Source organism: Trachurus trachurus, assembly GCF_905171665.1.
Source record: "Trachurus trachurus genome assembly, chromosome: 2".
In the NCBI taxonomy this organism is placed as follows: domain Eukaryota; kingdom Metazoa; phylum Chordata; class Actinopteri; order Carangiformes; family Carangidae; genus Trachurus; species Trachurus trachurus.
Window position 1 is genome coordinate 2,562,010 of NC_139914.1, and position 26,640 is coordinate 2,588,649.

At 40.4% G+C, this 26,640-nt stretch overlaps 1 protein-coding gene across 1 annotated transcript; it reads left to right on the forward strand.

The window, feature by feature from the left end:
* The first annotated feature begins 11,303 nt into the window (after nt 1-11,303).
* Nucleotides 11,304-25,033, forward strand: LOC310997487 (uncharacterized protein). The gene is made up of 13 exons (XM_083987196.1): nt 11,304-11,557; nt 11,728-13,348; nt 13,508-13,762; nt 14,765-15,052; nt 21,366-21,806; nt 22,058-22,321; nt 22,420-22,674; nt 22,764-23,012; nt 23,144-23,401; nt 23,486-23,788; nt 23,884-24,153; nt 24,407-24,490; nt 24,583-25,033. The coding sequence occupies exons 1-13, from the start codon at nt 11,410-11,412 to the stop codon at nt 24,647-24,649; spliced, it is 4,503 nt and encodes a 1,500-aa protein (XP_083843322.1). The 5' UTR covers nt 11,304-11,409; the 3' UTR covers nt 24,650-25,033.
* Nucleotides 25,034-26,640: the final 1,607 nt, after the last annotated feature.

Sequence of the window (26,640 nt, forward strand, 5' to 3'; positions counted from 1 at the left end):
GTGAGACCTATGCCGTCGGTCTTTCAACATATTTTCTATTTATTGTGACAAACATTGCTATAAAATTATAAAAATATTTGTGACTCTTGCTGATACTATTTTCTATGTATTCCATGAACATTTTCACATTTTATCATTAATAAAGGTATGTCATTTTCACAATTTGGAATGTCACACCAAATGATATAGTGTCACACCATATGATCATGTTGCCATGTGTGAATGCAAACCATGTATTATCCAACTTATTATCATGTATTATTAGTAGTATTTTTATTATTATTATTACTATAATATTAGTTGCACTGCCTACAGTGTTCTAGTCCTATGATATTTTAGCTATCATGTATTGCCAGGCTTCAAGAAATCTGCCTAAAGGCCTTTTGAATCAACAGTGAAAGCACCCCTTAAAACCCTCCCTCAAACCTTCCTATTGGTCAGTGAATGGAAACAAGAAGTTGTTGTTTAGGCTACTTTTCTTTTCTTTTCTTTTCCTCAGCAACTCCTCTCTCATTGCAGGGTCAGAATTCTGTCTCTCCCTGTATCTCTTTGTCCTCTCTGCACTTGTCATAATTACTGCCTCAAATTGACCAAAGAAAAGGGAATATGGTTTGAGGTGAAGACAAAACATTGTTTAGACTTAAACAGCATTCTAAAGTTTCTGTGAAGGGGTCTGCTGTGTCTGTCTGATAAACTAGAAATCTGTATCACCGACACCGAATAAAACTAAACTAAACTAAACAACTGCAGTGAAGTTAGTTTGAAGTTGGATATTTGACAGACATTCGCTCACTCACTCGCTTCTCAATATATTAAAAATCCATATAAAATATTAGATGTGTTCAAATGCAATAAAAACAGGTGTGTCTCATAGAGGAGGCTTAGCTCTACCATCCTGTGTCGATCTTGAGCCAACAGGTCACATGACCTAGGAGTTATTGAGCTATAATGCTCATATTTACAGTATAAAATACATTAAAAATTCATATAAAATATTTAATGTGTTTAAATGCAATAAAAACAGGTGTGTGTCATAGAGGAGGCTTAGCCCTACCATCCTGTGTTGATTTTGAGCCAACAGGTTACATGACCTGAGAGTTATTGAGCTCTAATGCTCATATTTACAGTATAAAATACATAAAAAATATAAAATATTAAATGTGTTTAAATACAATAAAAACAGGTGTGTCTCATAGAGGAGGCTTAGCCCTACCATCCTGTGTTGATTCTGAGTCAACAGGTCACATGACCTAGGAGTTATTGAGCTCTAATGCTCATATTTACAGTATAAAATACATTAAAAATTCATATAAAATATTAAATGTGTTTAAATACAATAAAAACAGGTGTGTCTCATAGAGGAGGCTTAGCCCTACCATCCTGTGTTGATTCTGAGTCAACAGGTCACATGACCTAGGAGTTATTGAGCTATAATGCTCATATTTACTGTATAAAATATATAAAATATTCATATAAAATATTAAATGTGTTTAAATACAATAAAAACAGGTGTGTCTCATAGAGGAGGCTTAGCCCTACCATCCTGTGTTGATTTTGAGCCAACAGGTCACATGACCTAGGAGTTATTGAGCTATAATGCTCATATTTACAGTATAAAATACATTAAAAATTCATATAAAATATTAAATGTGTTTAAATACAATAAAAACAGGTGTGTGTCATAGAGGAGGCTTAGCTCTACCATCCTGTGTTGATTTTGAGCCAACAGGTCACATGACCTGGGAGTTATTGAGCTATTAATGCTCATATTTACTGTATAAAATATATAAAATATTCATAAAAAATAGTAAATGTGTTTAAATGCAATAAAAACAGGTGTGTCTCATAGAGGAGGCTTAGCCCTACCATCCTGTGTTGATTTTGAGCCAACAGGTCACATGACCTAGGAGTTATTGAGCTATAATGCTCATATTTACAGTATAAAATAAATCAAAAATCCATATAAAATATTACATTCGTTTAAATGCAATAAAAACAGGTGCGTCTCATAGAGGAGGCTTAGCCCTACCATCCTGTGTTGATTTTGAGCCAACAGGTCACATGACCTAGGAGTTATTGAGCTATAATGCTCATATTTACAGTATAAAATAAATCAAAAATCCATATAAAATAGTAAATGTGTTTAAATGCAATAAAAACAGGTATGTCTCATAGAGGAGGCTTAGCTCTACCATCCTGTGTTGATTTTGAGCCAACAGGTCCCATGACCTGGGAGTTATTGAGCTATAATGCTCATATTTACAGTATAAAACAAATCAAAAATCCATATAAAATATTACATTCGTTTAAATGCAATAAAAACAGGTGTGTGTCATAGAGGAGGCTTAGCCCTACCATCCTATGTTGATTTTGAGCCAACAGGTCCCATGACCTAGGAGTTATTGAGCTCTAATGCTCATATTTAGCCTACTGTATAAAATATATTAAAAATTCATATAAAATAGTAAATGTGTTTAAATACAATAAAAACAGGTGTGTCTCATAGAGGAGGCTTAGCCCTACCATCCTGTGTTGATTTTGAGCCAACAGGTCACATGACCTGAGAATTATTGAGCTCTAATGCTCATATTTACAGTATAAAATAAATTAAAAATTCATATAAAATATTAAATGTGTTTAAATACAATAAAAACAGGTGTGTCTCATAGAGGAGGCTTAGCCCTACCATCCTGTGTTGATTTTGAGCCAACAGGTCACATGACCTGAGAGTTATTGAGCTCTAATGCTCATATCTACAGTATAAAATACATTAAAAATGCATATAAAATATTAAATGTGTTTAAATACAATAAAAACAGGTGTGTCCCATAGAGGAGGCTTAGCCCTACCATCCTGTGTTGATTTTGAGCCAACAGGTCACATGACCTAGGAGTTATTGAGCTATAATGCTCATATTTACAGTATAAAATACATAAAGAATTCATATAAAATATTACATTCGTTTAAATGCAATAAAAAACAGGTGTGTCTCATAGAGGAGGCTTAGCTCTACCATCCTGTGTTGATTCTGAGTCAACAGGTCACATGACCTAGGAGTTATTGAGCTATAATGCTCATATTTACAGTATAAAATAAATCAAAAATCCATATAAAATATTACATTCGTTTAAATGCAATAAAAACAGGTGTGTTTCATAGAGGAGGCTTAGCCCTACCATCCTATGTTGATTTTGAGCCAACAGGTCACATGACCTAGGAGTTATTGAGCTATAATGCTCATATTTACAGTATAAAATAAATCAAAAATCCATATAAAATAGTAAATGTGTTTAAATGCAATAAAAACAGGTGTGTGTCATAGAGGAGGCTTATAGCCCTACCATCCTGTGTTGATTTTGAGCCAACAGGTCACATGACCTGGGAGTTATTGAGCTATTAATGCTCATATTTACTGTATAAAATATATAAAATATTCATATAAAATAGTAAATGTGTTTAAATGCAATAAAAACAGGTGGGTGTCATAGAGGAGGCTTAGCTCTACCACCCTGTGCTGATTTTGAGCCAACAGGTCACATGACTTGGGAGTTATTGAGCTATTAATGCTCATATTTACTGTATAAAATGTATAAAATATTAATATAAAATAGTAAATGTGTTTAAATGCAATAAAAAAGGTGTGTGTCATAGAGGAGGCTCACATCTGCCATTCTGTGTTGATTTTGAGCCAAAAGGTCACATTAATTTTTTATATATTTTATACAGTAAATATGGGTGTTAGAGCTCAATAACTCCCAGGTCATGTGACCTGTTGGCTCAAAATCAACACAGAACAGAAGATCTAAGTCTCCTCTATGACACACACCCGTTTTTATTGCATTTAAACACATTTACTATTTTATATGAATTTTTAATATATTTTATACAGTAAATATGAGCATTAATAGCTCAATAACTCCCAGGTCATGTGACCTGTTGGCTCAAAATCAACACAGGATGTATAGAGCTAAGCCTCCTCTATGACACACACCTGTTTTTATTGTATTTAAACACATTTAATATTTTATATGAATTTTTAATGTATTTTATACTGTAAATATGAGCATTAGAGCTCAATAACTCCCAGGTCATGGGACCTGTTGGCTCAAAATCAACACAGGATGGTAGAGCTAAGCCTCCTCTATGAGACACACCTGTTTTTATTGCATTTAAACACATTTACTATTTTATATGGATTTTTGATTTATTTTATACTGTAAATATGAGCATTATAGCTCAATAACTCCTAGGTCATGTGACCTGTTGGCTCAAAATCAACATAGGATGGTAGGGCTAAGCCTCCTCTATGAGACACACCTGTTTTTATTGCATTTAAACGAATGTAATATTTTATATGGATTTTTGATTTATTTTATATATGAGCATTATAGCTCAATAACTCCTAGGTCATGTGACCTGTTGGCTCAAAATCAACACAGGATGGTAGAGCTAAGCCTCCTCTATGAGACACACCTGTTTTTATTGTATTTAAACACATTTAATATTTTATATGAATTTTTAATGTATTTTATACTGTAAATATGAGCATTAGAGCTCAATAACTCTCAGGTCATGTGACCTGTTGGCTCAAAATCAACACAGGATGGTAGAGTTAAGCCTCCTCTATGAGACACACCTGTTTTTATTGTATTTAAACACATTTAATATTTTATATGAATTTTTAATGTATTTTATACTGTAAATATGAGCATTAGAGCTCAATAACTCTCAGGTCATGTGACCTGTTGGCTCAAAATCAGCACAGGGTGGTAGAGCTAAGCCTCCTCTATGAGACACACCTGTTTTTATTGCATTTAAACACATTTACTATTTTTTATGAATATTTTATATATTTTATACAGTAAATATGAGCATTAATAGCTCAATAACTCCCAGGTCATGTGACCTGTTGGCTCAAAATCAACACAGGATGGTAGAGCTAAGCCTCCTCTATGACACACACCTGTTTTTATTGTATTTAAACACATTTAATATTTTATATGAATTTTTAATGTATTTTATACTGTAAATATGAGCATACAGCTCAATAACTCCTAGGTCATGTGACCTGTTGGCTCAAAATCAACACAGGATGGTAGGGCTAAGCCTCCTCTATGAGACACACCTGTTTTTATTGTATTTAAACACATTTAATATTTTATATGAATATTTTATATATTTTATACAGTAAATATGAGCATTATAGCTCAATAACTCCTAGGTCATGTGACCTGTTGACTCAGAATCAACACAGGATGGTAGGGCTAAGCCTCCTCTATGAGACACACCTGTTTTTATTGTATTTAAACACATTTAATATTTTATATACATTTTTTATGTATTTTATACTGTAAATATGAGCATTAGAGCTCAATAACTCTCAGGTCATGTAACCTGTTGGCTCAAAATCAACACAGGATGGTAGGGCTAAGCCTCCTCTATGACACACACCTGTTTTTATTGCATTTAAACACATTAAATATTTTATATGAATTTTTAATGTATTTTATACTGTAAATATGAGCATTATAGCTCAATAACTCCTAGGTCATGTGACCTGTTGGCTCAAAATCGACACAGGATGGTAGAGCTAAGCCTCCTCTATGAGACACACCTGTTTTTATTGCATTTGAACACATCTAATATTTTATATGGATTTTTAAATATTGAGAAGCGAGTGAGTGAGCGAATGTCTGTCAAATATCCAACTTCAAACTAACTTCACTGCAGTAACTAAACACAATAAATTGTGGATAATTACAGCCTTTATGTGATGATGGACCCAAATAAATGTTTAAAAGGACAAAACATACATTTTACTTTGTTATTTATAGTTATAATAGCAGGAAATTACAATTCATATCATATGGTGTGACAATAAAATCATATGGCGTGACAGGCAGACATGTCACACCATTATGACCAAGTGTCACACCATATGATGTTTTCTGCACTTAGCACAACCTTGAGTCTTGTAGCTACACATTATCATACTAACAACATGCTAGATGTAACAAAGCAACATAGGTTTACATGAAAATATGACAAAATAATAAAATTTCTTTTGCATTTTTATGAAAAATGTGTCACACCAAAAGACATCTGGAAGTGGGACCTTTGTCAGAGTGCCAACAAGATCTGATTTATTGTAAAAATAAAAATGATGGCACAACTCAGGTTGTACAGTACTAGCAATACATTGCCAGTACTGTACAGTCTTCTTGAAGAGGGTCCTCTCCTTCCCAAGGGTGTCAAAGCAATTGCCCGTTGAAATATCCCAAAACAGTGTCACACCATATGATTTTGATTTTTGTGACAAAATCTTTTTGATTAGAATTGACTCAAAACATCATGCTTGGACATTGAAAAGAGTAGGCTCACAAATAGACATCTGTATTATTTTTCTGTATTTTTTTGAGAATTTTTGCACTTATTTTTCTTAGTTTTATTCAGATTCTCACTTTGAGAAACAAGTGTCGGTGTGACAGTCACACCATATGACTTTTGTCATGTTTGGTTGAAAATTCTGAAAGAATGAGTGATGAACTGTTTAAATGTTGAGTATGTTCACATAAAGCATGATGTTCTGCACAATATTGAGAAGGTGTTCGGCATATTTTTTATTCATACATGTTTGACACTGAAGACAGCAAAACTGCCATGTCACGTCATCCACCCGTGTGTAGGGTGTTAAATTGAGGGAGGTGTCCACGGTAGTGAGGAGGGGCTGACAGATGTGTTCAGGGAAGGGAGGGGAAGCTGTGTGTTTATGTCGGGGGAGGAGTTTGGTTATGGAGAGGGGAAAAGAGCGTGTGAGCACGGAGAGAGCAAAGTCTTCAATATTAGAACGTCTCTGGAGACAGTTCCTGAGTTCCGAGGGTGAGCCACGCTGTTTGTTGTTTTCCGGGGGACACCTCAACCTCGGGTCTGTGCTTCGGTGAGGGAATAAATCTGGGCTCAGTTGAGCTAGCAACTTTCATCTCGTCTCCTCCCGTTCTTCCGTTAGCCACCCAGTTACCCCGCAACGTTACAATATTAATTAGCCTAAATTATCTCACTTTAACGATCTTATGTCTCTTTTTTTTAACCTGCTTCTTTTGTATGTGTGTGTGTGTGTGTGTGTGTGTGTGTGTGTGTGTGTGTGTTTATTACTATTAAACTTTTATTATTGCTATTATCAGTATTAAAACATTATACTGAATTCAAGCCGTGTAGGGTCCATAGACTGTAAAAAGAGGGTCATTGAAATTAACCCCATATTCAGACAATATCATAATTATCGTAATCTGTCAGACTCTGGACGATAAAATAATGGCAATAATAATTAATAAAAAATAATAATAGAAATAGACAAGCAATAAATTAATTAAATTAAATTAAACAGCTGTCTATGGGATTGTTTTATTTTGAAAGGCGGATGTTGTTAAAGCAGAAGTAAGTGATATATTTGTGTTAATATAAGTCTTAAAGGAGTATTATCGCAAATCCAAATCCTTAATTCGGCCACTAGATGGAGCCAGGCGGAGCTTATCAGATATAAACAAGTGGGCAGCTGTCAGAGAGAGAGAGCAGCCTCCTTTAGTCCAAATGCTGCATTTGCCCCACGGACACTATACTGTTGGCGATTTTTTTTGTACATTTAGTTATGGCTCCCCCCGACCCATCTTTTGCATATTTCATCTTATTTTATGCTATTACTGCTGTATTTGCGATAATGCTCCTTTAAATAGTTCTATCTTCCGACAGCAATCACTTACATAGAGTGTTTGGACCGAATCACGGGTCTGTCTGTCACTCTGCTCTGCTCTGAGCCGAGGAGAAAACATTTATCGTATCCTACAGTTTTTATCCAATGAGGAGAGAGAACGGCATGCAGGGCTGTGTGTGCAGCCAAGGGACGCCGTGCATGTGGAGACGTAGGGACGAGGACTGTTATGGTGCGTTCAAGGCAACTCGTAACTCGTGTTTTTCCGACCTGTGTGAAGTCGTACCAGTTTGATCTGGTACGAGTTCACGGGTCAGAAGTTACGAGTGGCTGTTATAGTGACTTTCACAGGTAAAACAGGTCGGAAAAACATGAGTGGGTTGCCTGGAACGCTACAAAGTCGTAAGTTGTGACTTGAAGCTGTAATTTACGATTTCAAAAGCCTGCCTCGAACGCAGCATTAGCGAAAACGACCGGATCAATTACTTCTGCTTTAACTGACATCATAATATTATTTAATGTAGCCTACATTTGGGGGGCAGGGGGATGTTTACTAGGGATGTGAACGTACCAAAATATGTACACGTGTACACTGTGCAATTTCAGGACCGCTATAGGCTGCTATAGCCTTATTTTTGTTTAGTCTGATATGCGCAGCCGGTGGAAGCACTGGCACTGCACCCCCCCCCCCCCCCCCCCCCGACACGCACCCGACACGCACCGCACCAGAGAATTTCTAATATTGAGGAGAAGTGCCACTCTCGTCCAACTTCCGGGTTTTCGGAACACGTCTCTGTCCATGTGGGGGCGCTCGCAGGCGAGTGCAGAATGAATGGGAGTCAATGGGGATACATACACCCCTAAAAATCCACTTTTCTCTGGAAATAATTTTTTGTCAAGTAATTTGAATATTATTATCAAAAGGGGGAAACAATAAAATGCACTTGGCTGAATATTGGATTTTTTAAGTTCACTTTTCTGTTCTAAACAGCTGTTCAAAAAACATGATGACGTCACACACAAGAGGTGCTGCTTAACGGTAATTTCTGAGTCACCTCAGAGCACGATGACAGCCCGTCCAGCCCGTCTACGGAACCGCGGACCGTAACCATGTTATATAATATAACATCATAAAAAAAACATTTAATGCAGACGATCGGTTCATTGTAAAACATTTATTTAATTATGTAAATATGGTGAACGTAGGCTACAGAGCCCCCAGGCAACACTGCTCTCTGTCCAATACACACATGAAGCTTCACTTTTCATTCAAACAATAAACTAATGCTACTGCTACAATTGTTAGATTTCATCAATGAGACCAACATTATCTCCTATAAAGAATTTAACCAGCCGGTGGTAAACCTCTACAAACCTATGGGTAAGTTAATTAGCGACCGTTTTCTCCGCCGGGATCGACGACAGAGTTAGGTCGAACGAGCACGTCAGCAGACCGTCTGGCTGCTGCTGCTGTGATGTCCCGGTCATTGCTCCACAGGTGGAGCTTCACTTCTCCGAAAACATCGGAGCAGACTTCTAAACAGCCGTCATTTGGATAGACTGACCGCATATTGGGGGACTAAACAGTTACCTTCTCGCTTGAAAAAATATTAAAAGTTAATAAAGTGCATAATAACAGCGTTACAGAAGGAAATAAAACAGGTTTTCGCCCGTTTTACAGCTATTGTGTCATCAGGTGGGATCTCTGGTCGTAAATAGTCGCAAGTCCGTCACTGACCAATCAGCATTCATTAGCAGAATGCTAGCGTTTTATGGGCAACAACAGCCCAACCTGTAGGAAATCGAAAGGACAAAACTTCTCAACAATTTCACTTTTAACCTATAATCCATATTGATCTTGCAGAAAATACAACAATATTTGCGATTTTTTGACTATTACCAGAAGGACTTTGCTATTACCAGGTGAAAGGGACAAATTTAGCCTTCTAGCTCCATAGGGCCCCATTCATTCTGCACTCGCCCGCGAGCACTCCTAGTGGAATTCTGGTGGAACTGCAACCAAGTTCGATACAATGGGGCTAATGGAGAGTGGCAAGGCTCGTCAATAGACTGGCTCTGAGAGATCTGCCCGGTGAGCGTTCAGAGTCCCTGGCAGACGCCGCGGGACACCGCGGATATGCATGAAAACAGAGACGTTCTTTGAGGAAAAACACAAGCACGTCGCAACAAATTCCCCTCTGTTCTATTTCTGATTAAATTAAATTTAATGTAGACGGATCAGTTAATTGTAAAACTTTATTTATTGATGTAAATGTGGTGATTTCTGCACATACAGACAGCGCCAAGTCAGCGCTGCTCTCTGACCAGCACACACCTGAAGCTTCACTTTTCATTTACACAAACTAATCAATGAGACCATAAATTATTCTGCTCGCTTTCTCCACCGGCATGACAACGTCTGGGTGACCGGTCGATCCCCTCAGCCGGCCGGCTGCTGCCTCTGAGATGAGCCGAGCAGCGAGCTGCTCCCAGGCATAGGGCTCCCAGGTAGCTGCTCCCAGGTAGACTTCTCCCAAAACCTCGGAGCAAACTTCCAAACAGACGTCAGTTGGATAAACTGACCACAGATTAGGACTATAAACTGTGACTTTCTCGCATGAAAAAATATTTAAAATTAATAAAGTGACGTTTTAACAACGCTACAGCGGACTTTTAGCTACTCTACTGCTAGGCTATCAGTTAGCATAGCTTTGAAGCTAATGCCGTAAAACGGCGCATGCGCAGTGGATCTTGTTCCGGGTACGGATCGGGCACTGACAGTAACCAGTATGTAGAGTGCCTATAGAGAGATCACATGATCAAGTGTCTCTCTCTAGGCACTCTACCAGTATGTAGCCTACGTAACACAAGCCTTAGCCACAGAAGATATGGCAGCTCAAGTGTAACGTTAACCGTTATGAAGTTAGCTTGTGTTCATTTGATAGAGGACGGTTTTTAAATTTTTGTTTTTTATTTTTGACGACCTATAGAATTTTTTTTTGACGAATGAGTTATTCTGTATTTACTAAGTATTATATATATATATATATACTTAAGCCAGAGTAAATAAGTATGTTGTAGTAAAGATAGGAGGTGGTAGGTAGCTAGCTAGGTTGCGCAGTAGCACCTTATGCAACAACAGATTTTCTCTAGTGATGTAACGTTACAAATGTATAAAATAAAGTTGAAATAAATACATTTGATATTTTATTATGCTTTCTGTAATTAAATAAATTATACCAAATTCAATTTATAACATCTATAATCATGTTGAATTGCATTGAAATGCTCCTACTAAAGTAAGACTACTATGTTGAATTACTTTGTGTAGTGTTTAGGCGGTCCTGCAAAAAGGTTTATGTTTCTGTAAATGATTTCAACTACTACTACTACTACTAAAGATTATTGTAATGAACATTTTATTTCTAACATTTTGTCTTCCAGATCATTGAAGTCACAACATGGCTTGTGCATCACAGAGTGCCGTAGAGTACATCAGCCAGGCCGTACCCCAACTTGTGAGAGCACTTAAGTATCCTGAAGTCATTTTAGATAAATTGCATGAGCTAAAGGTTTTTGGTGATGAAGAGGTCTGCGACATAAAGGCAGAGAAGACTTACATTAAAAAAAACAGAGAAATACTGAACAAAGTCATAAAGAAGGGAGAAGAAGCTTGTTACGAGTTACTGAAAATTATTGACTCGATGAGGAAGTGGACCGTAGAAAGACCATCCATCCCATCAGAGAGAAAGAGTGGAGGTCCTCCTGAGGACGAGACATTTGACCTGGACCACTGGATCAGCTGCTTTTCTTTTCATGAAGATCCAGACACTACATGCAACTATTCACAAGGTATGATGATTATGAGTTCTAATTAACATTTCATTATTTATCACTGTTGTACTCACGTGTTTGATTCACTTTTATCTATCTATGTGCATATTCATCCACTGTTAATCAGGAGTGTGTAAAAAACAAAGTAACAAACTCACAGTACATTTCTTTATGTGCTGTTGTCTTAGATCCCAGGCCGTGCCCCAGATATCAGAAGAAGCTGAAGTCAAAAGCACAAAGAATATCAAATAAGTTTTGGACGGCAAACAAAAATCTCTTTGCAGGAAGCAACAAGCCTGATCTGTCTTACACGCCACTTGTATTAGACACAGAAGAAAATGTTTCTTCATCTAAAATAAAGAAACTGAAGGGCAAGAAAAGTAAGATGAGCCGCCATAAAAAGATGAGGACATACATCCCTGAGAAGAAAGCAGAAATCTCCCCCAGTGAACTTCTGAAAAAAGGTAAAAACATCCTCTTGGTTGGTAAGGCAGGGATTGGGAAGACGGCCGTCACACAGGAAATGTTGAAACTCTGGGCAGAAAGAGATAATAAGGAGTTGGACTACATGTTTTACTTTGACATGAGAGAAACACCTGACTTCATGAAGGCTGTGAGCCTGGAGGAACTTCTTTTCTCCTTGTTCAGTGAACCAGACGAGGACAAAGAAGAGGTTTTACATGATATAAAGAAGAACTCCGACAATGTGACAATCATTTTTGATGGAGTCACAGATCTGTCTTCATCTGTGGTGAAGAGACTTGTACAAAAAGACCTACTACCTGAAGCAAAGATCATAGTAACATGCAGACCAGATGATGAAGATGAAGAGCTGTTTTCTGAAGACTTTCTCAGAGTGGAAGTGAAAGGCTTCAGTGAGCAGTCCATTAAAACATACTTAACCTCAACACTGGGTGAAGAACACAAGAAGGTCTTGGACAACTTGGAGCTGTTCTCTCTCTGTCACGTCCCAATGTATGCACTGATGGTGTCTGCCTGCTGTTCATCACAAGACTCTCCACAGTCCTGCACTGTGACTGAAATATACATCAACATTGTTCGTTTTTGTCTTCAGAAGAACAGCAACAAACCAATAAAAACCAAGGATCTGGATGTCCACATCAGAAAGACAGGGAGTGAAATCCTGTCTCTGGCTGAGGCTGCTTTTCATGCAACTGAAGGAAGAACTGTGAACTTGACAGATGTTTCCTTCACAGACAGCTGTGTTCGCTCCTTCCTGAGACAACTTGTTATCACAGTCTGTCCCACTCAGACAGAAAACACATATGCATTTCTCCATTACACCATGCAGGAGTTTTTTGCTGCACTGTGGCTTTTCAAGCAGCCAGGTGGAATCAGGGAAGTTCTTCAGCAATGTCTGACCAAAGAGAAGAAACACATGAAGTATCTGATCCCCTTCATGTGCAGGTTGTTGAACAAGAAGGAACCGAGGTTGATGGAGTGTCTGATTCCAGCTGAGGAGCTCAAGAATACGTCTGACTGGTTCTTTAAGGAGATGATTAACACATTTCATCCAAGTCTGTGTGAGCCAGACGAGTCTGATGTGGATCTGTTCTTATGTCAGTGCTTGTATGAGTCCCAGTGTCCTGAAGCATGCATCTACCTTCTGGACAAACTGGACTGCTGCCTGAACCTCAGTGAACAGAGTCTGGACCCGGACTCCTGCTGTGCTGTGGCCTATGTGGTCACTCAGTCCAAGGAGAGGAAAATACAGCTGGACCTGGAAGACGCTGTGATATCAGAACCAGGACTGAGACGACTGTATGGATGCCTTCAAAATGTCCAATGGTACGGGTGAGCATGAGCTGAGCTCTGAGTGTCCAACAGCTGCTCAGGTCTCTACATTTCTACTTTATAGAAAGTATAAAAGTGGACAGGACATCCGTTACTGTTTTAATGTTGTACTTTGCTCTTACAGTGTGTCCTTGATATTTGCTCTAATTGTAGGTGTGACCTGTTGCTATGGAAACTGATCCTTCTCAGTGAAGGGCAGTTGGACCATGTCATCTTACCTGTCCCTGCTGGGAATCAGCTGCACCTTCCAGTTGAGGGTAAAACACAGCTGTTTCAAAGAGCTGTAAACGTCCTGCAGAAGGCTGAGACAAAGGTTGATGTCTGCTTCTACTGGGAGAACCCAGATCCTGTCTGTGACAGTCTGTGTCCGTTCCTCTCAGAGGCTTTGCCCTACATCAGGACTCTCAGGTAGGAGGTCTTTGTCTCTGTGTAATGATGTTTAAAAAAATCTTCATTTTTATCATTGAGTGAAAACATCAGTGTTCAAATGAAAACATCTTTGGGTTGACCATCCATTTACAATTTGAAAATGTGACACATTGGGGCGGTATTTGGCTCGGGTGGTGGAGCACCCGCCCCATGTGTTGAGGCTGTGGTCCTCGCTGCAGGCGACCCCGGTTTGAGTCCTGCACCGAGCGGCCCTGTCCTATGTGTCATTCCCCCCCTCTCTGCCTCCCGTTTCCTGTCTCTCTCTCAACTGTCCTATCCATTGAAGGTGAAAAAGCCCCCAAAAATATACTTTAAAAAAAAAACAAGAAAATGTGACACATTCTGCTTTTAGAGGCGATTAAGCCAATTCTTTAACCCACTGAGGCATTTCAACAGGAAACATAATTGATGCACTTAATTTGCCGTGATGGATAAATGAAAGTCCACTTGAATTTTAGTTACGATGACACAGTTCATTTACTTGACATCTAAACTTGCAAAATCACCGTCAGACCCATTACAAAAACAATCAGAATCATCATAATCTGCTCTTATGCTGAAAGAAAAGATGAATTATGTTCTTGATTGATCTGTTCAATATTTTTTCATGAAGTCTATAAAACATCATGACGCAGTGAATTACTAATGACTCATAAACATTTTGATTGTCGAGCTCTGTACTCAAAACACATGTTAAAGGTTTGGAGCCGTCACAGGGCGTCACAGTGATCAGGTGTGACAGAGTGACTCATAATATTCATGACAATAATGAAGTCAACATTTAGACTTTGTAGAACCAGAGAGATCTGAGGTGAGCCTCCATATGTAGGATAAATTACAGATTCACTTCATATCTATTTAAGAATTGTGTTAACGTTGTATTTGTGTACATACAATCATGTTTGATTTATTTGTTTAAAAACATACATACATCTCATTTATGTATTTGTTTTTTCTATTTTCTTGTGCTTGTGGTTTTAGTTTTGTGCCTCAGTCCTCAGATCAGTGTAGTTTCCTGCTGGATCTTTTCTCCCATGTGAAGGACCATGAGACTAAAACAGGTCTGAGACTCCTTCCAGCATTACTCTCAGTTCTCCAGTCAGCTCCTTCAGTCTGGACCATAAACCTCTCAGAGAGAAAGACCTCCATCCTCCTGGAAGTGCTGAAACTCCAACCAGAGAAGAAACCAGTGAAGCTGACAGGCTGGTCAGATGAAGAGAGTGAAGTGAGGAGTTTGCTGCAGTGTCTGCCTTATATCTCACAGCTCAGGTAAATGCACTGTACTAAACATGACTTGAGTTTCCATTAGTGGAGCTGTGTTCTTTATCTACACCAACTCACAAACTTGTAATATAAAAAGTAATTGTCTTAATGTAAGTGATAAACTAATAATATATATATATTTTACCCTATTCACCTGTAATGTCTCACCTTAAAGCAGAAGTAAGCGATCCGGTCGTTTTGGCTAACTTTCTGTCAGCAGATGGAGTTAGCAGGCCCCGCCCTCGTCCCTACGTCACCACATTCACACGCATCCCATGGCTGCACACACGGAGAGGACCGCCCCTTTATGCCGTTCTCTCTCCTCATTGGATAAAGGTTGTAGGATACAAGGAAAGTTTTCTCCTCGGCTTACAGCAGAGCAGAGTGACTGACAGACCCGTGTTTCAGACCAAACACTCTATAGAAGTGATTGCTGTCGGAAGATAGAACTATTTAAGACTTATATTAACACAAATATTCCACTTACTTCTGCTTTAAACAGGAACAGATGAAAATGAATCATCATGATGAAGTGACAGTAAACCAGTGTGAATCCTGATGATGTTTCACTACAACTTTATTGATCTGTAAAGAGTTGAACAGAATGATGGATGTTATAAATGGAGGTCCAGTATTTCAGGCTTTGGAGCTAATTGATTGATCAGTGATTGGAGGATCCACCACTGTTGTCTGACATTCCTGGTTCCTTCAACATGTAGTGAAGTTGGTCAGTCAAAGTGGTTGTTAGTTGAGTTTCAGGCTGATTGATGTGACTGTGTTTTGCTCATTAGCAGCTGTTTAGTGACTTTTAGCAGCTCCACTCCCTGTATGTCAGTGTTGTGTGTCTCTGTTTCTGATACTGACGTCTTCATTCAATGTTTTCTTCTCTTCCAGTTTCTCTCACAGGTTTAACGTGTCTGGTGGAGTCAAGTTGTTTGTGAATGTGTTCTGTGCAGCAGCAGAGAGAGAACATCAGACAGGAGAGAAGATACTGGAGACGGTATCATCAGTGTGCAGTGATATAATATTCCCTCTTAATAACAGACACATGAATGATGATAAAGATACAGCACGTCAGTGTTATTTGCTGCTGGATCTTTTCTCCCATGTGAAGGACCATGAGACTAAAACAGGTCTGAGAGTCCTTCCAGCATTACACTCAGTTCTCCAGTTAGCTCCTTCAGTCTGGATCATAAACCTCTCAGAGAGAAAGACCTCCATCCTCCTGGAAGTGCTGAAACTCCAACCAGAGAAGAAACCAGTGGAGCTGACAGGCTGGTCAGGTGAAGAGAGTGAAGTGAGGAGTTTTCTGCAGTGTCTGCCTTATATCTCACAGCTCAGGTAAATGTACTGTACTAAACAGCAGTACTAAAAGCAGACAGGGAGGGAGAGCCTTCAGTTACCGGGCTTGTTTACTGTGGAACAGGGTATAAAATTAAATTTTTGACCTACCTGCCAATGGCAGCTAGGTCAAAAATGTTACTGGCCAAAATACGTTTTCATCGGCCACTGAACTGCTCACAACACAAAGTCATTAAAATCAGCAGTGTTTTCCCCATTGCATTATAGTTAGGCAGCTGCCTTAACAACACACACCTCCCTCCTAAACTAAATTGATAATAAATATATATATAAGAATAGGTTAGCTGATGGAATGACAACAGACATTACATAAATAGGCTTTCAGAGGAAGATATAGTGATGTGAGTTTTGAAGTGCTGTGAACACAGTTTTTTTTTTTTAATATAGATTGCCTACTGTTCATCCTACAGTAGCCTATAGAAGCATGCAACTTTCCAGATCAAAAATAACACAAACATCGTTGTTTTTACAGCACTACAACTTTATTGATCTGTAAAGAGTTGAACAGAATGATGGATGTTCTAAATGGAGGTCCAGTATTTCAGACTTTGGAGCTAATTGATTGATCAGTGATTGGAGGATCCACCACTGTTGTCTGACATTCCTGGTTCCTTCAACATGTAGTGAAGTTGGTCAGTCAAAGTGGTTGTTAGTTGAGTTTCAGGCTGATTGATGTGACTGTGTTTTGCTCATTAGCAGCTGTTTAGTGACTTTTAGCAGCTCCACTCCCTGTATGTCAGTGTTGTGTGTCTCTGTTTCTGATACTGACGTCTTCATTCAATGTTTTCTTCTCTTCCAGTTTGCCTGAAAAGTTTCACGTCTCTGATGGAGTCAAGTTGTTTATGAATCTGATCTGTGCAGCAGCAGAGAGAGAACATCAGACAGGAGAGAAGATACTGGAGACGTTATCATCAGTGTGCAGATACAGATCATTCCCTCTGAGGGACAGAGACATGAATGATAAAAATATGAAATATCAGTGTGATTTCCTGCTGGATCTTTTCTCCCATGTGAAGGACTATGAGACTAAAACAGGTCTGAGACTCCTTCCAGCATTACACTCAGTTCTCCAGTCAGTTCCTTCAGTCTGGATCATAAACCTCTCAGAGAGAAAGACCTCCATCCACCTGGAAGTGCTGAAACTCCAACCAGAGAAGAAACCAGTGGAGCTGACAGGCTGGTCAGGTGAAGAGAGTGAAGTGATGAGTTTTGTGCAGTGTCTGCCTTATATCTCACAGCTCAGGTAAATGTACTGTACTAAACATGACTTGAGTTTCCATTAGTGGAGCTGTGTTCTTCATCTCCACCAGCTCACTGTTAGTTTGAAGGTGAAGTGTTGAACTGACCAGTCCACATGAACATGACATCATGCTGTGTAGTTTTACTGAGGGAACATTGTGACTCCAGCCACTACAGTGTAGTGATGACTACATTACCCAGAGTTCCTCAGGGCAGAAAGGAGACACAGCTCCAGAGTCCAGCTCCTCTCCTCTGAGCTGATACATGTTCACTTCACCAAGCTCCATGTTTGTTGTTCACAGGATGTTTAAACAGGAACACATGAAAATGAATCATCATGATGAAGTGACAGTAAACCAGTGTGAATCCTGATGATGTTTCACTACAACTTTATTGATCTGTAAAGAGTTGAACAGAATGATGGATGTTCTAAATGGAGGTCCAGTATTTCAGGCTTTGGAGCTAATTGATTGATCAGTGATTGGAGGATCCACCACTGTTGTCTGACATTCCTGGTTCCTTCAACATGTAGTGAAGTTGGTCAGTCAAAGTGGTTGTTAGTTGAGTTTCAGGCTGATTGATGTGACTGTGTTTTGCTCATTAGCAGCTGTTTAGTGACTTTTAGCAGCTCCACTCCCTGTATGTCAGTGTTGTGTGTCTCTGTTTCTGATACTGACGTCTTCATTCAATGTTTTCTTCTCTTCCAGTTTCTTTCACAGCTTTAAAGTCTCTGATAGAGTCAAGTTGTTTGTGAATGTGATCTGTGCAGCAGCAGAGAGAGAACATCAGACAGGAGAGAAGATACTGGAGACGTTAACATCAGTGTGCAGATACAGATCATTCCCTCTGAGTGATAGATACATAAATAATGGTTACGCAACACATCAGAGTGGTTTCCTGCTGGATCTTTTCTCCCATGTGAAGGATTATGAGACTAAAACAGGTCTGAGAGTCCTTCCAGCATTACACTCAGTTCTCCAGTCAGTTCTCCAGTCAGTTCTCCAGTTAGCTCCTTCAGTCTGGATCATAAACCTCTCAGAGAGAAAGACCTCCATCCTCCTGGAAGTGTTGAAACTCCAACCAGAGAAGAAACCAGTGGAGCTGACATACTGGTCAGGTGAAGAGAATGAAGTGAGGAGTTTTCTGCAGTGTCTGCCTTATATCTCACAGCTCAGGTAACATAATTAATCTATGAGAAGATTGAACTTTATTTATTTGTTTATTATTGTTTTGCTTTATTCAAATTAAACAACAGATCCCATCTAACAAAGGCATTATCCACTATATATATATGAAACTCTCATCTTTACAGTTAGCATCTCTGGATGCATTGAGAGAAGCATGACAAGCCGATCTGAAGTTACAAATTACAGATACTGAATGGTCAGACATATTTTCTAGAATACACTCGTCATCAATTTGTGCCAGACATAGCCTACTTCAATTTAAAGTAGCACATAGATTGCACTTGTCCAAAGCCAGGATCGCAAAGATGTACCCAGCAATGGATAATTCGTGTAATAGATGCAAATTTTCACCTGCAACATTAGCCCATACATTCTGGTTTTGTCCGAGGCTCTCGGGTTACTGGTCATCTATACTTGATGCCCTATCAAAGATTCTTAACAGACCAATAAACCCAAATCCTCTTACGGCCATATTTGGTATTCAATGTGAGGACGATCATCTTCCTAGGACTCAATCTGATCGCATTGCTTTTGTCACCCTCTTAGCGAGGAGACTCATTTTACTGAACTGGATACAGGCAGCACCGCCCTCCTACAAACACTGGGTTAGAGATACATTACAACTCCTGAAGCTAGAAAAGATTAGACTAGCTCTACGACGTCCTAATGAGAACTTCAACAGGATATGGCAACCTTTTATTACATATCTGCTGGAACAAACATGAGATTTTGTCTTATATGTCATCTATATATTGTTTTTTTCTACTGTTACTGAAAATCACATGTTTGCTCTCTCACACACACCGTATGTTTTGTCTTTGTTTTTTGTCTTGTCGAGGATACAGTGTCCACTGATATACTTTACCTAATTTACTTTTTTTTTTTTGCTTGTCCCCTAGGGTGGGGGGTGGGGGTGGGAGCGAGGGATCTGTTCTTGCATTTCTGTATATATGCTGATACATTTTCAATTGTGAAAACCAATAAATAAAGTGTGAAAAAAATTAAACAACAGATCATGACAAAGTGACAGTAAACCAGTGTGAATCCTGATGATGCTTCACTACAACTTTATTGATCTGTAAAGAGTTGAACAGAATGATGGATGTTCTAAATGGAGGTCCAGTATTTCAGGCTTTGGAGCTAATTGATTGATCAGTGATTGGAGGATCCACCACTGTTGTCTGACATTCCTGGTTCCTTCAACATGTAGTGAAGTTGGTCAGTCAAAGTGGTTGTTAGTTGAGTTTCAGGCTGATTGATGTGACTGTGTTTTGCTCATTAGCAGCTGTTTAGTGACTTTTAGCAGCTCCACTCCCTGTATGTCAGTGTTGTGTGTCTCTGTTTCTGATACTGACGTCTTCATTCAATGTTTTCTTCTCTTCCAGTTTACCTGAGTTTGAAGTCTCTGATGGAGTCGAGTTGTTTGTGAATCTGACCTGTGCAGCAGCAGAGAGAGAACATCAGACAGGAGAGAAGATACTGGAGACGTTAACATCTGTGTACAGATACAGAGGATTCCTTCTGAGTGACAGAAACATGAATGATAAAGATACAGAACATCAGTGTGGTTTCCTGCTGGATCTTTTCTCCCATGTGAAGGACCATGAGACTAAAACAGGTCTGAGAGTCCTTCCAGCATTACACTCAGTTCTCCAGTCAGCTCCTTCAGTCTGGACCATAAACCTCTCAGAGAGAAAGACCTCCATCCTCCTGGAAGTGCTGAAACTTCAACCAGAGAAGAAACCAGTGGAGCTGACAGGCTGGTCAGGTGAAGAGAGTGAAGTGAGGAGTTTTCTGCAGTGGCTGCCTCATATCTCACAGCTCAGGTAAATGTTCTGTACTAAACATGACTTGAGTTTCCATTAGTGGAGCTGTGTTCTTCATCTCCACCAGCTCACTGTTAGTTTGAAGGTGAAGTGTTGAACTGACCAGTCCACATGAACATCACATCATGCTGTGTAGTTTTACTGAGGGAACATTGTGACTCCAGCCACTACAGTGTAGTGATGACTACATTACCCAGAGTTCCTCAGGGCAGAAAGGAGACACAGCTCCAGAGTCCAGCTCCTCTCCTCTGAGCTGATACATGTTCACTTCACCAAGCTCCATGTTTGTTGTTCACACAGGATGTTTAAACAGGAACACATGAAAATGAATCATCATGATGAAGTGACAGTAAACCAGTGTGAATCCTGATGATGCTTCACTACAACTTTATTGATCTGTAAAGAGTTGAACAGAATGATGGATGTTCTAAATGGAGGTCCAGTATTTCAGGCTTTGGAGCTAATTGATTGATCAGTGATTGGAGGATCCACCACTGTTGTCTGACATTCCTGGTTCCTTCAACATGTAGTGAAGTTGGTCAGTCAAAGTGGTTGTTAGTTGAGTTTCAGGCTGATTGATGTGACTGTGTTTTGCTCATTAGCAGCTGTTTAGTGACTTTTAGCAGCTCCACTCCCTGTATGTCAGTGTTGTGTGTCTCTGTTTCTGATACTGACGTCTTCATTCAATGTTTTCTTCTCCTCCAGTTTGCCTGAGTTTTACGTCTCTGATGAAGTCAAGTTGTTTGGGAATCTGATCTGTGCAGCAGCAGAGAGAGAACATCAGACAGGAGAGAAGATACTGGAGACGTTAACATCAGTGTGCAGATACAGATCATTCCCTCTGAGGGACAGATACATGGGTGATGATTATACAAAATATCAGAGTAACTTCCTGCTGGATCTCTTCTCCCATGTGAAGGACCATGAGACTAAAACAGGTCTGAGAGTCCTTCCAGCATTACACTCAGTTTTCCAGTCAACTCCTTCAGTCTGGATCATAAACCTCTCAGAGAGAAAGACCTCCATCCTCCTGGAAGTGCTGAAACTCCAACCAGAGAAGAAACCAGTGGAGCTGACAGGCTGGTCAGGTGAAGAGAGTGAAGTGAGGAGTTTTCTGCAGTGTCTGCCTTATATCTCACAGCTCAGGTAAACCAGACAAAACACTATGAAGATTCTTCAACCCAGCTGATCCTTAGTGACCTTTAAAAGCTATTTCTTACAAACTAACAGTGTAGTTAAAGTTGATGAGTGACTATTTGACAATGTAATGTTATTCACAGCCAACAGCAAATGTACAGATGGTAAGACATTTAGTTAAGAATGACATTGTAGTGCAGTGAGTCTGTTATTGTGCTGTAGATGTGTGTTCACAGTTGATCTGTTCTGTTGTGTTTCAGCTGTGATCCTCAGTTCTTCCAGAGTGTGTGTTCATCCATCTGTGTCCGGTCCAGAGAGGATGTGGAGCAGCTGGTCTCTCTGCTGCAGCTCCTGGACTTCACCCTGCTCTTAACAGGAGAGTTAGACAGGAAGACCTGCAGGACTGTGGGGACGGTTCTGAGATGTTGTTCCTCTAAAGTGGATCTCACCCTGACTCCCAGTAAAGTGTCTGTCAGAGGAGTCTCCCTCCTCTTTAGATCCACCACCCGACTGCACAGTCTGAGGTATAATCACTGTCTCTTGTTGCTATGACGCCATCGTGTCCTCTTTGAAGATGTGTTATTGATGTGACAGCTGCTCTGTCCTGTCTCTTGACTCTCAGGCTGTCCAATCACGTGGCCTTGCTGCTGTGTCGATGTGTAAGAAGACGGAGCTTGGTCTGTCCGGTGTCTCTGGAGGAGCTGTCTCTTGTCTCTGAGGAAGTCCAGCCGTCAGAAAGAAAAGTGCAGCAGGTGGTCGGTGGCGTGGCGTCTCTGCTGAGACACTGGGACGTCAGACGTTTGGACCTGACTGAGTTCTGTGTCTCTGCTCGGTGTCTGGTTAAACTGCTGCTTCACCACCGTCCTCTACCAGTCAAGTAAATGTCTTTCCTAAGTCTCACAGATTCACTCTAGTTGCTGTGGTAACACACTGTGTATTCACTAGTTGTATTTGTTGAACCTACAGACTGAGTGCAGAGAGTCTCCAGCAGCTCCTGATCTTCCTCCATGAAGTCCAGGACCAGGACTTGACGTTGTCCACCTTGACTAAGACTGGTGGAGACCTGAGCTCCTTCTGTCTGGACTGGGATCTTCTTCACTATCTGCTGCAGCATTCACCAGCTCAGACCTTCACTGTGGACCTGAGGAAACACCACTTCTTACAGGAGAACTTCACTCAGCTGCTTCCCTTCCTGGACAGGATCATAGTTAAACGGTGATCAGTTTATTGATGTTTGATTTGACCTCTGACCAGACACAAACAGTTGATCCTCTGTGTCATGTCTGTTCTTGTTGTTGTTTCATCAGCTGTTTCTCTACATCTAAACCCTGTTGTGGTGTTTCCAGGTCCACTCCCAGCTTCGTGTTGACCTCCATCAGACACATCTATGAAACTCAGTCCAGACAGAGTTTACTCAGTTTACCAAGAATACTTGATCATGTGATCAACCTGACCTGCACAGAGCTGGACTCAGAGGACTGTGCTGCTCTGCTCTTCACCCTCAGACACAGTGACAGAGTTCAACTGAACCTGATGTGGACCTCCATACCAGCAGAGGAGACAGAGTCCATCCTCTTCTCTCTGGACAGAGTTTCTCAGCTCAGGTCAGACAAACAGACGAGCTCCATCCCATCATCAGTCTGTGGTATTTCCCTGTAGATGCATTAACACAGTGATGTGTGTATCAGTGTTGACAGGAAGCTGCTGCTGAGGTTCCTCCACTGCTGTGTTGCCGGTGGCGACCAGCAGGAGGCAGCATCACGGCTGCTGAGAGCCACTCAGCACAGGTTGGATCTGTCCTGTTCCCTCTCAGTGGATCTGTCAGAGCAGGACCAGCCTGAGACTCTGTGTCTGACTGCTGAGGACTGCTGGGCCGTCTCCTCCGTCCTGAGACGTAGCAGCCAGGACGCTCAGCTGGACCTGAGAGACTGTGAGGTGGACGACAGCGGACTGGACCTGCTGTTTCCTGTCCTACACAAAGTCCGCCTCAGGTCAGAGAGCCCACGCTGAGCTGAACCAGAGAGGAAGCTGCTTCTCTTTCATGTCCATGCACCATGACAGTCTGTCTCTGTTGCTTGTGTTGCAGAGCCAGTAAAGCTGTCGTCCTCCGCCTGCTGTCCCTGGTTCCTGAGATCTCTGAGTGGGACACGAGGACACGGGCGGTGTCCCTGAGTGGAGCCCTGGGTGGAGAGCTGGACCTCAGTCACACGGATCTGGATCAGAGGGTCTGTGCAGATCTGGGCCGGATGCTGGACTGGTCTGAAGGACTGAAGGAGCTGGACCTCAGTCACTGTCGGCTCACTGACCAGCTGCTGCTCACACTCACCACACATCTGCACAAAGTCCAAGTCCTGGAGTGAGTGACACACTGTTCATGAGACAACACTGTGATGTAGTGTCAGCTTCAAATATTTATTAAAACAACATTAACAGGAGTTAACGTGAAATGAAAGATCCAGAAATATAAATATAGTCCTGCATCCAAACATTATTCTAGTTTATAGCATCTGAAGATTCCTGTCAGTGTCTCATGTGGACAAATGTTTCTGGACATTTAAATATGAACTTCATGTGTGTGTGTGTGTGTGTGTGTGTGTGTGTGTGTCCAGTTTGAGTGACAACAACATCACTGATGCGTCTACAGTCCAGTTGCTGCAGCTGGTCTCCATCAACCCGTCCATGGAGTCTGTGCGGTGAGTTCACATCACTGAGTTTGTTCAGTCGACAACTTGTTGTTGTGTGTCAGTGAGTGACGTTCACTCTCTGCTCTGTGTTTTCCTTCTAGACTCTTCAACAACAACATCGTGGACAGAGCAGCCTTCCAGAGACACAGGCAGTTTGAAGTGTGGTGAAGCAGTCGTCATCTCTGATCTGTGTGTCAGTGTTGACCAGAGTCTGATGATGAGCAGAGGAAACGTCACTGCAGTGTCACAACCACAGCAGCTCAGATCAGACTCACCAGGTCGGCTGGCCTCATTCTTCTTTATCTTTTTACCATTAGGGAGAACAACAGGCTTTTTGTATCCTGTGAACTGTAATGTGTTCAATGAAGTAATAATGTTCCAATCAGGAGAAACCCACATTCAGTTCCAGTACGTCAGGAATATGTAAATATGAGAAACATTTATAGTTGAGATGTTAAATCAAGTACTGTAAGAGATGATCAGGAGAGAGACGTGTCCTCATTCAAATACCTGTTACCTGTTGATCATTACCTCATCACCCTATAGTGAACATACAAGGCACATGTGCAGCAACAGCTTTTTATTAGTTCTATTTTTATTGTTTTAGATGTGTCAGTTTCTCATAACCTGCCATCACCAGCAGCTGTTGGTGTCACTGAAATCAAGTCAACACTGGTCAGCTCCTTCAAATACCTCGGCACTGTGTGTGACAACCAACCAACTGTTGTGAAAACCTGCTCCAAGATGAAACACAGAGATTTATCTTCTCTGTGGGAGCAGCAGGTTGTGAGGAAGTCACAGTATTTTTTAGTATATTTTAGCAAATGAATTCTCACTGTTGCCTTCAGGGCCTCGTTGTGCCCAGCCAGCTCGTCAGAGTAAACGTTGGTCTGAGTCTTTTATCTCCTCTGCTGTCAGACTGTTCAACATGACCATGTGAATTCAGTCTGAATCTGTACTGTACTCGTATTGTGTACTGTTTACTGGGTACTTTTTATGTATTTTATCATTATGGAGATTTGGTACATGTAACGTTTATTAGAGGGACAGGGTCTTTATGTGGTGCGTTGTTAATCTCCTCAAACATTTTGACTTATTTGTTCCTGAGTATGGCTCTGTGACTGATCATTTGACATTTATGTACTGATGTAAACAAAAGCTCAGGTTTTGTCTTGAAATTTTTTTGTTTTTTGTTTTTTGATATGGACTCAGGATTTTAACAGGGACTGCAGCTATTCTGTTATGTGTTATGAAATCGGCCAAATTAATAATATTAGTATAATTTTCCTGTTTAACTTGATTATTTTGTGGTGAATGAGCCCTGCATCTGTAAATATCATTTTAAAATTCTTGATTTTGTCTTTGTTATGGTCAATAAATCCCATAAACACCCACAGAGCCTGCTGTCTGTCCACTGGTGAAGTTCTGACTAATGTCTCTTTGATAACTCAGCCTGTGTTGGAATCCAAGATGGCGTCATTGTCTTCCCAATAAAGCTTCTTCCACCTCAGAGGTGTTTGTGAGACACCACCTGAAGCTGGAAACAATTGGCTTTCATTGCTATTATGGAATAAAATAAAAGTCCTCTAATTGCACCTGGAAATACAAGAGTGAAATACGGCTCCATACGGGCTGTGATTGAATCTCATTGAGGTCAGTCATGTCTTAACACTAATGTACGTAGTGTGTAGAAAATCCCCACCTCCTTCCACCTCAGCTCCTTCCATCCCTCCTCCTTCCCCTCACATCACTGAGGGCGGAGCTCAGAAGTTGATGTAGGCAGGTAGCTCAGCTGTGGCCCTTTCTGCTCTGGAGAACAAAGCAGCTGGCTGCAGAGTCCTCATCCTCCCTCACCCCATGATTGTTGAGCTGCGGAGTTGATGTGAGTTATTCATTTAAGTTCCACACACTCTTTGTTTATGTTATAGTTAATTGAAGAATATTGTTGCTACCTTCTACTCTTTATTAAGTTTGAGTTATGTTTACCAAGAGTAAGTACACTTTGAATAGTTGTTAACTTATCTGAATATTTGCGTTGTGTGGACTAATCTTTGGTGTTCTTTCCTTTTCCTTTTCATCAGAATTAACCAGCGAAACAATAAATAAGATGAACTGGACCCTCTGTGTTTGTGGCATTGTTTCAAACACAAACTCATTGC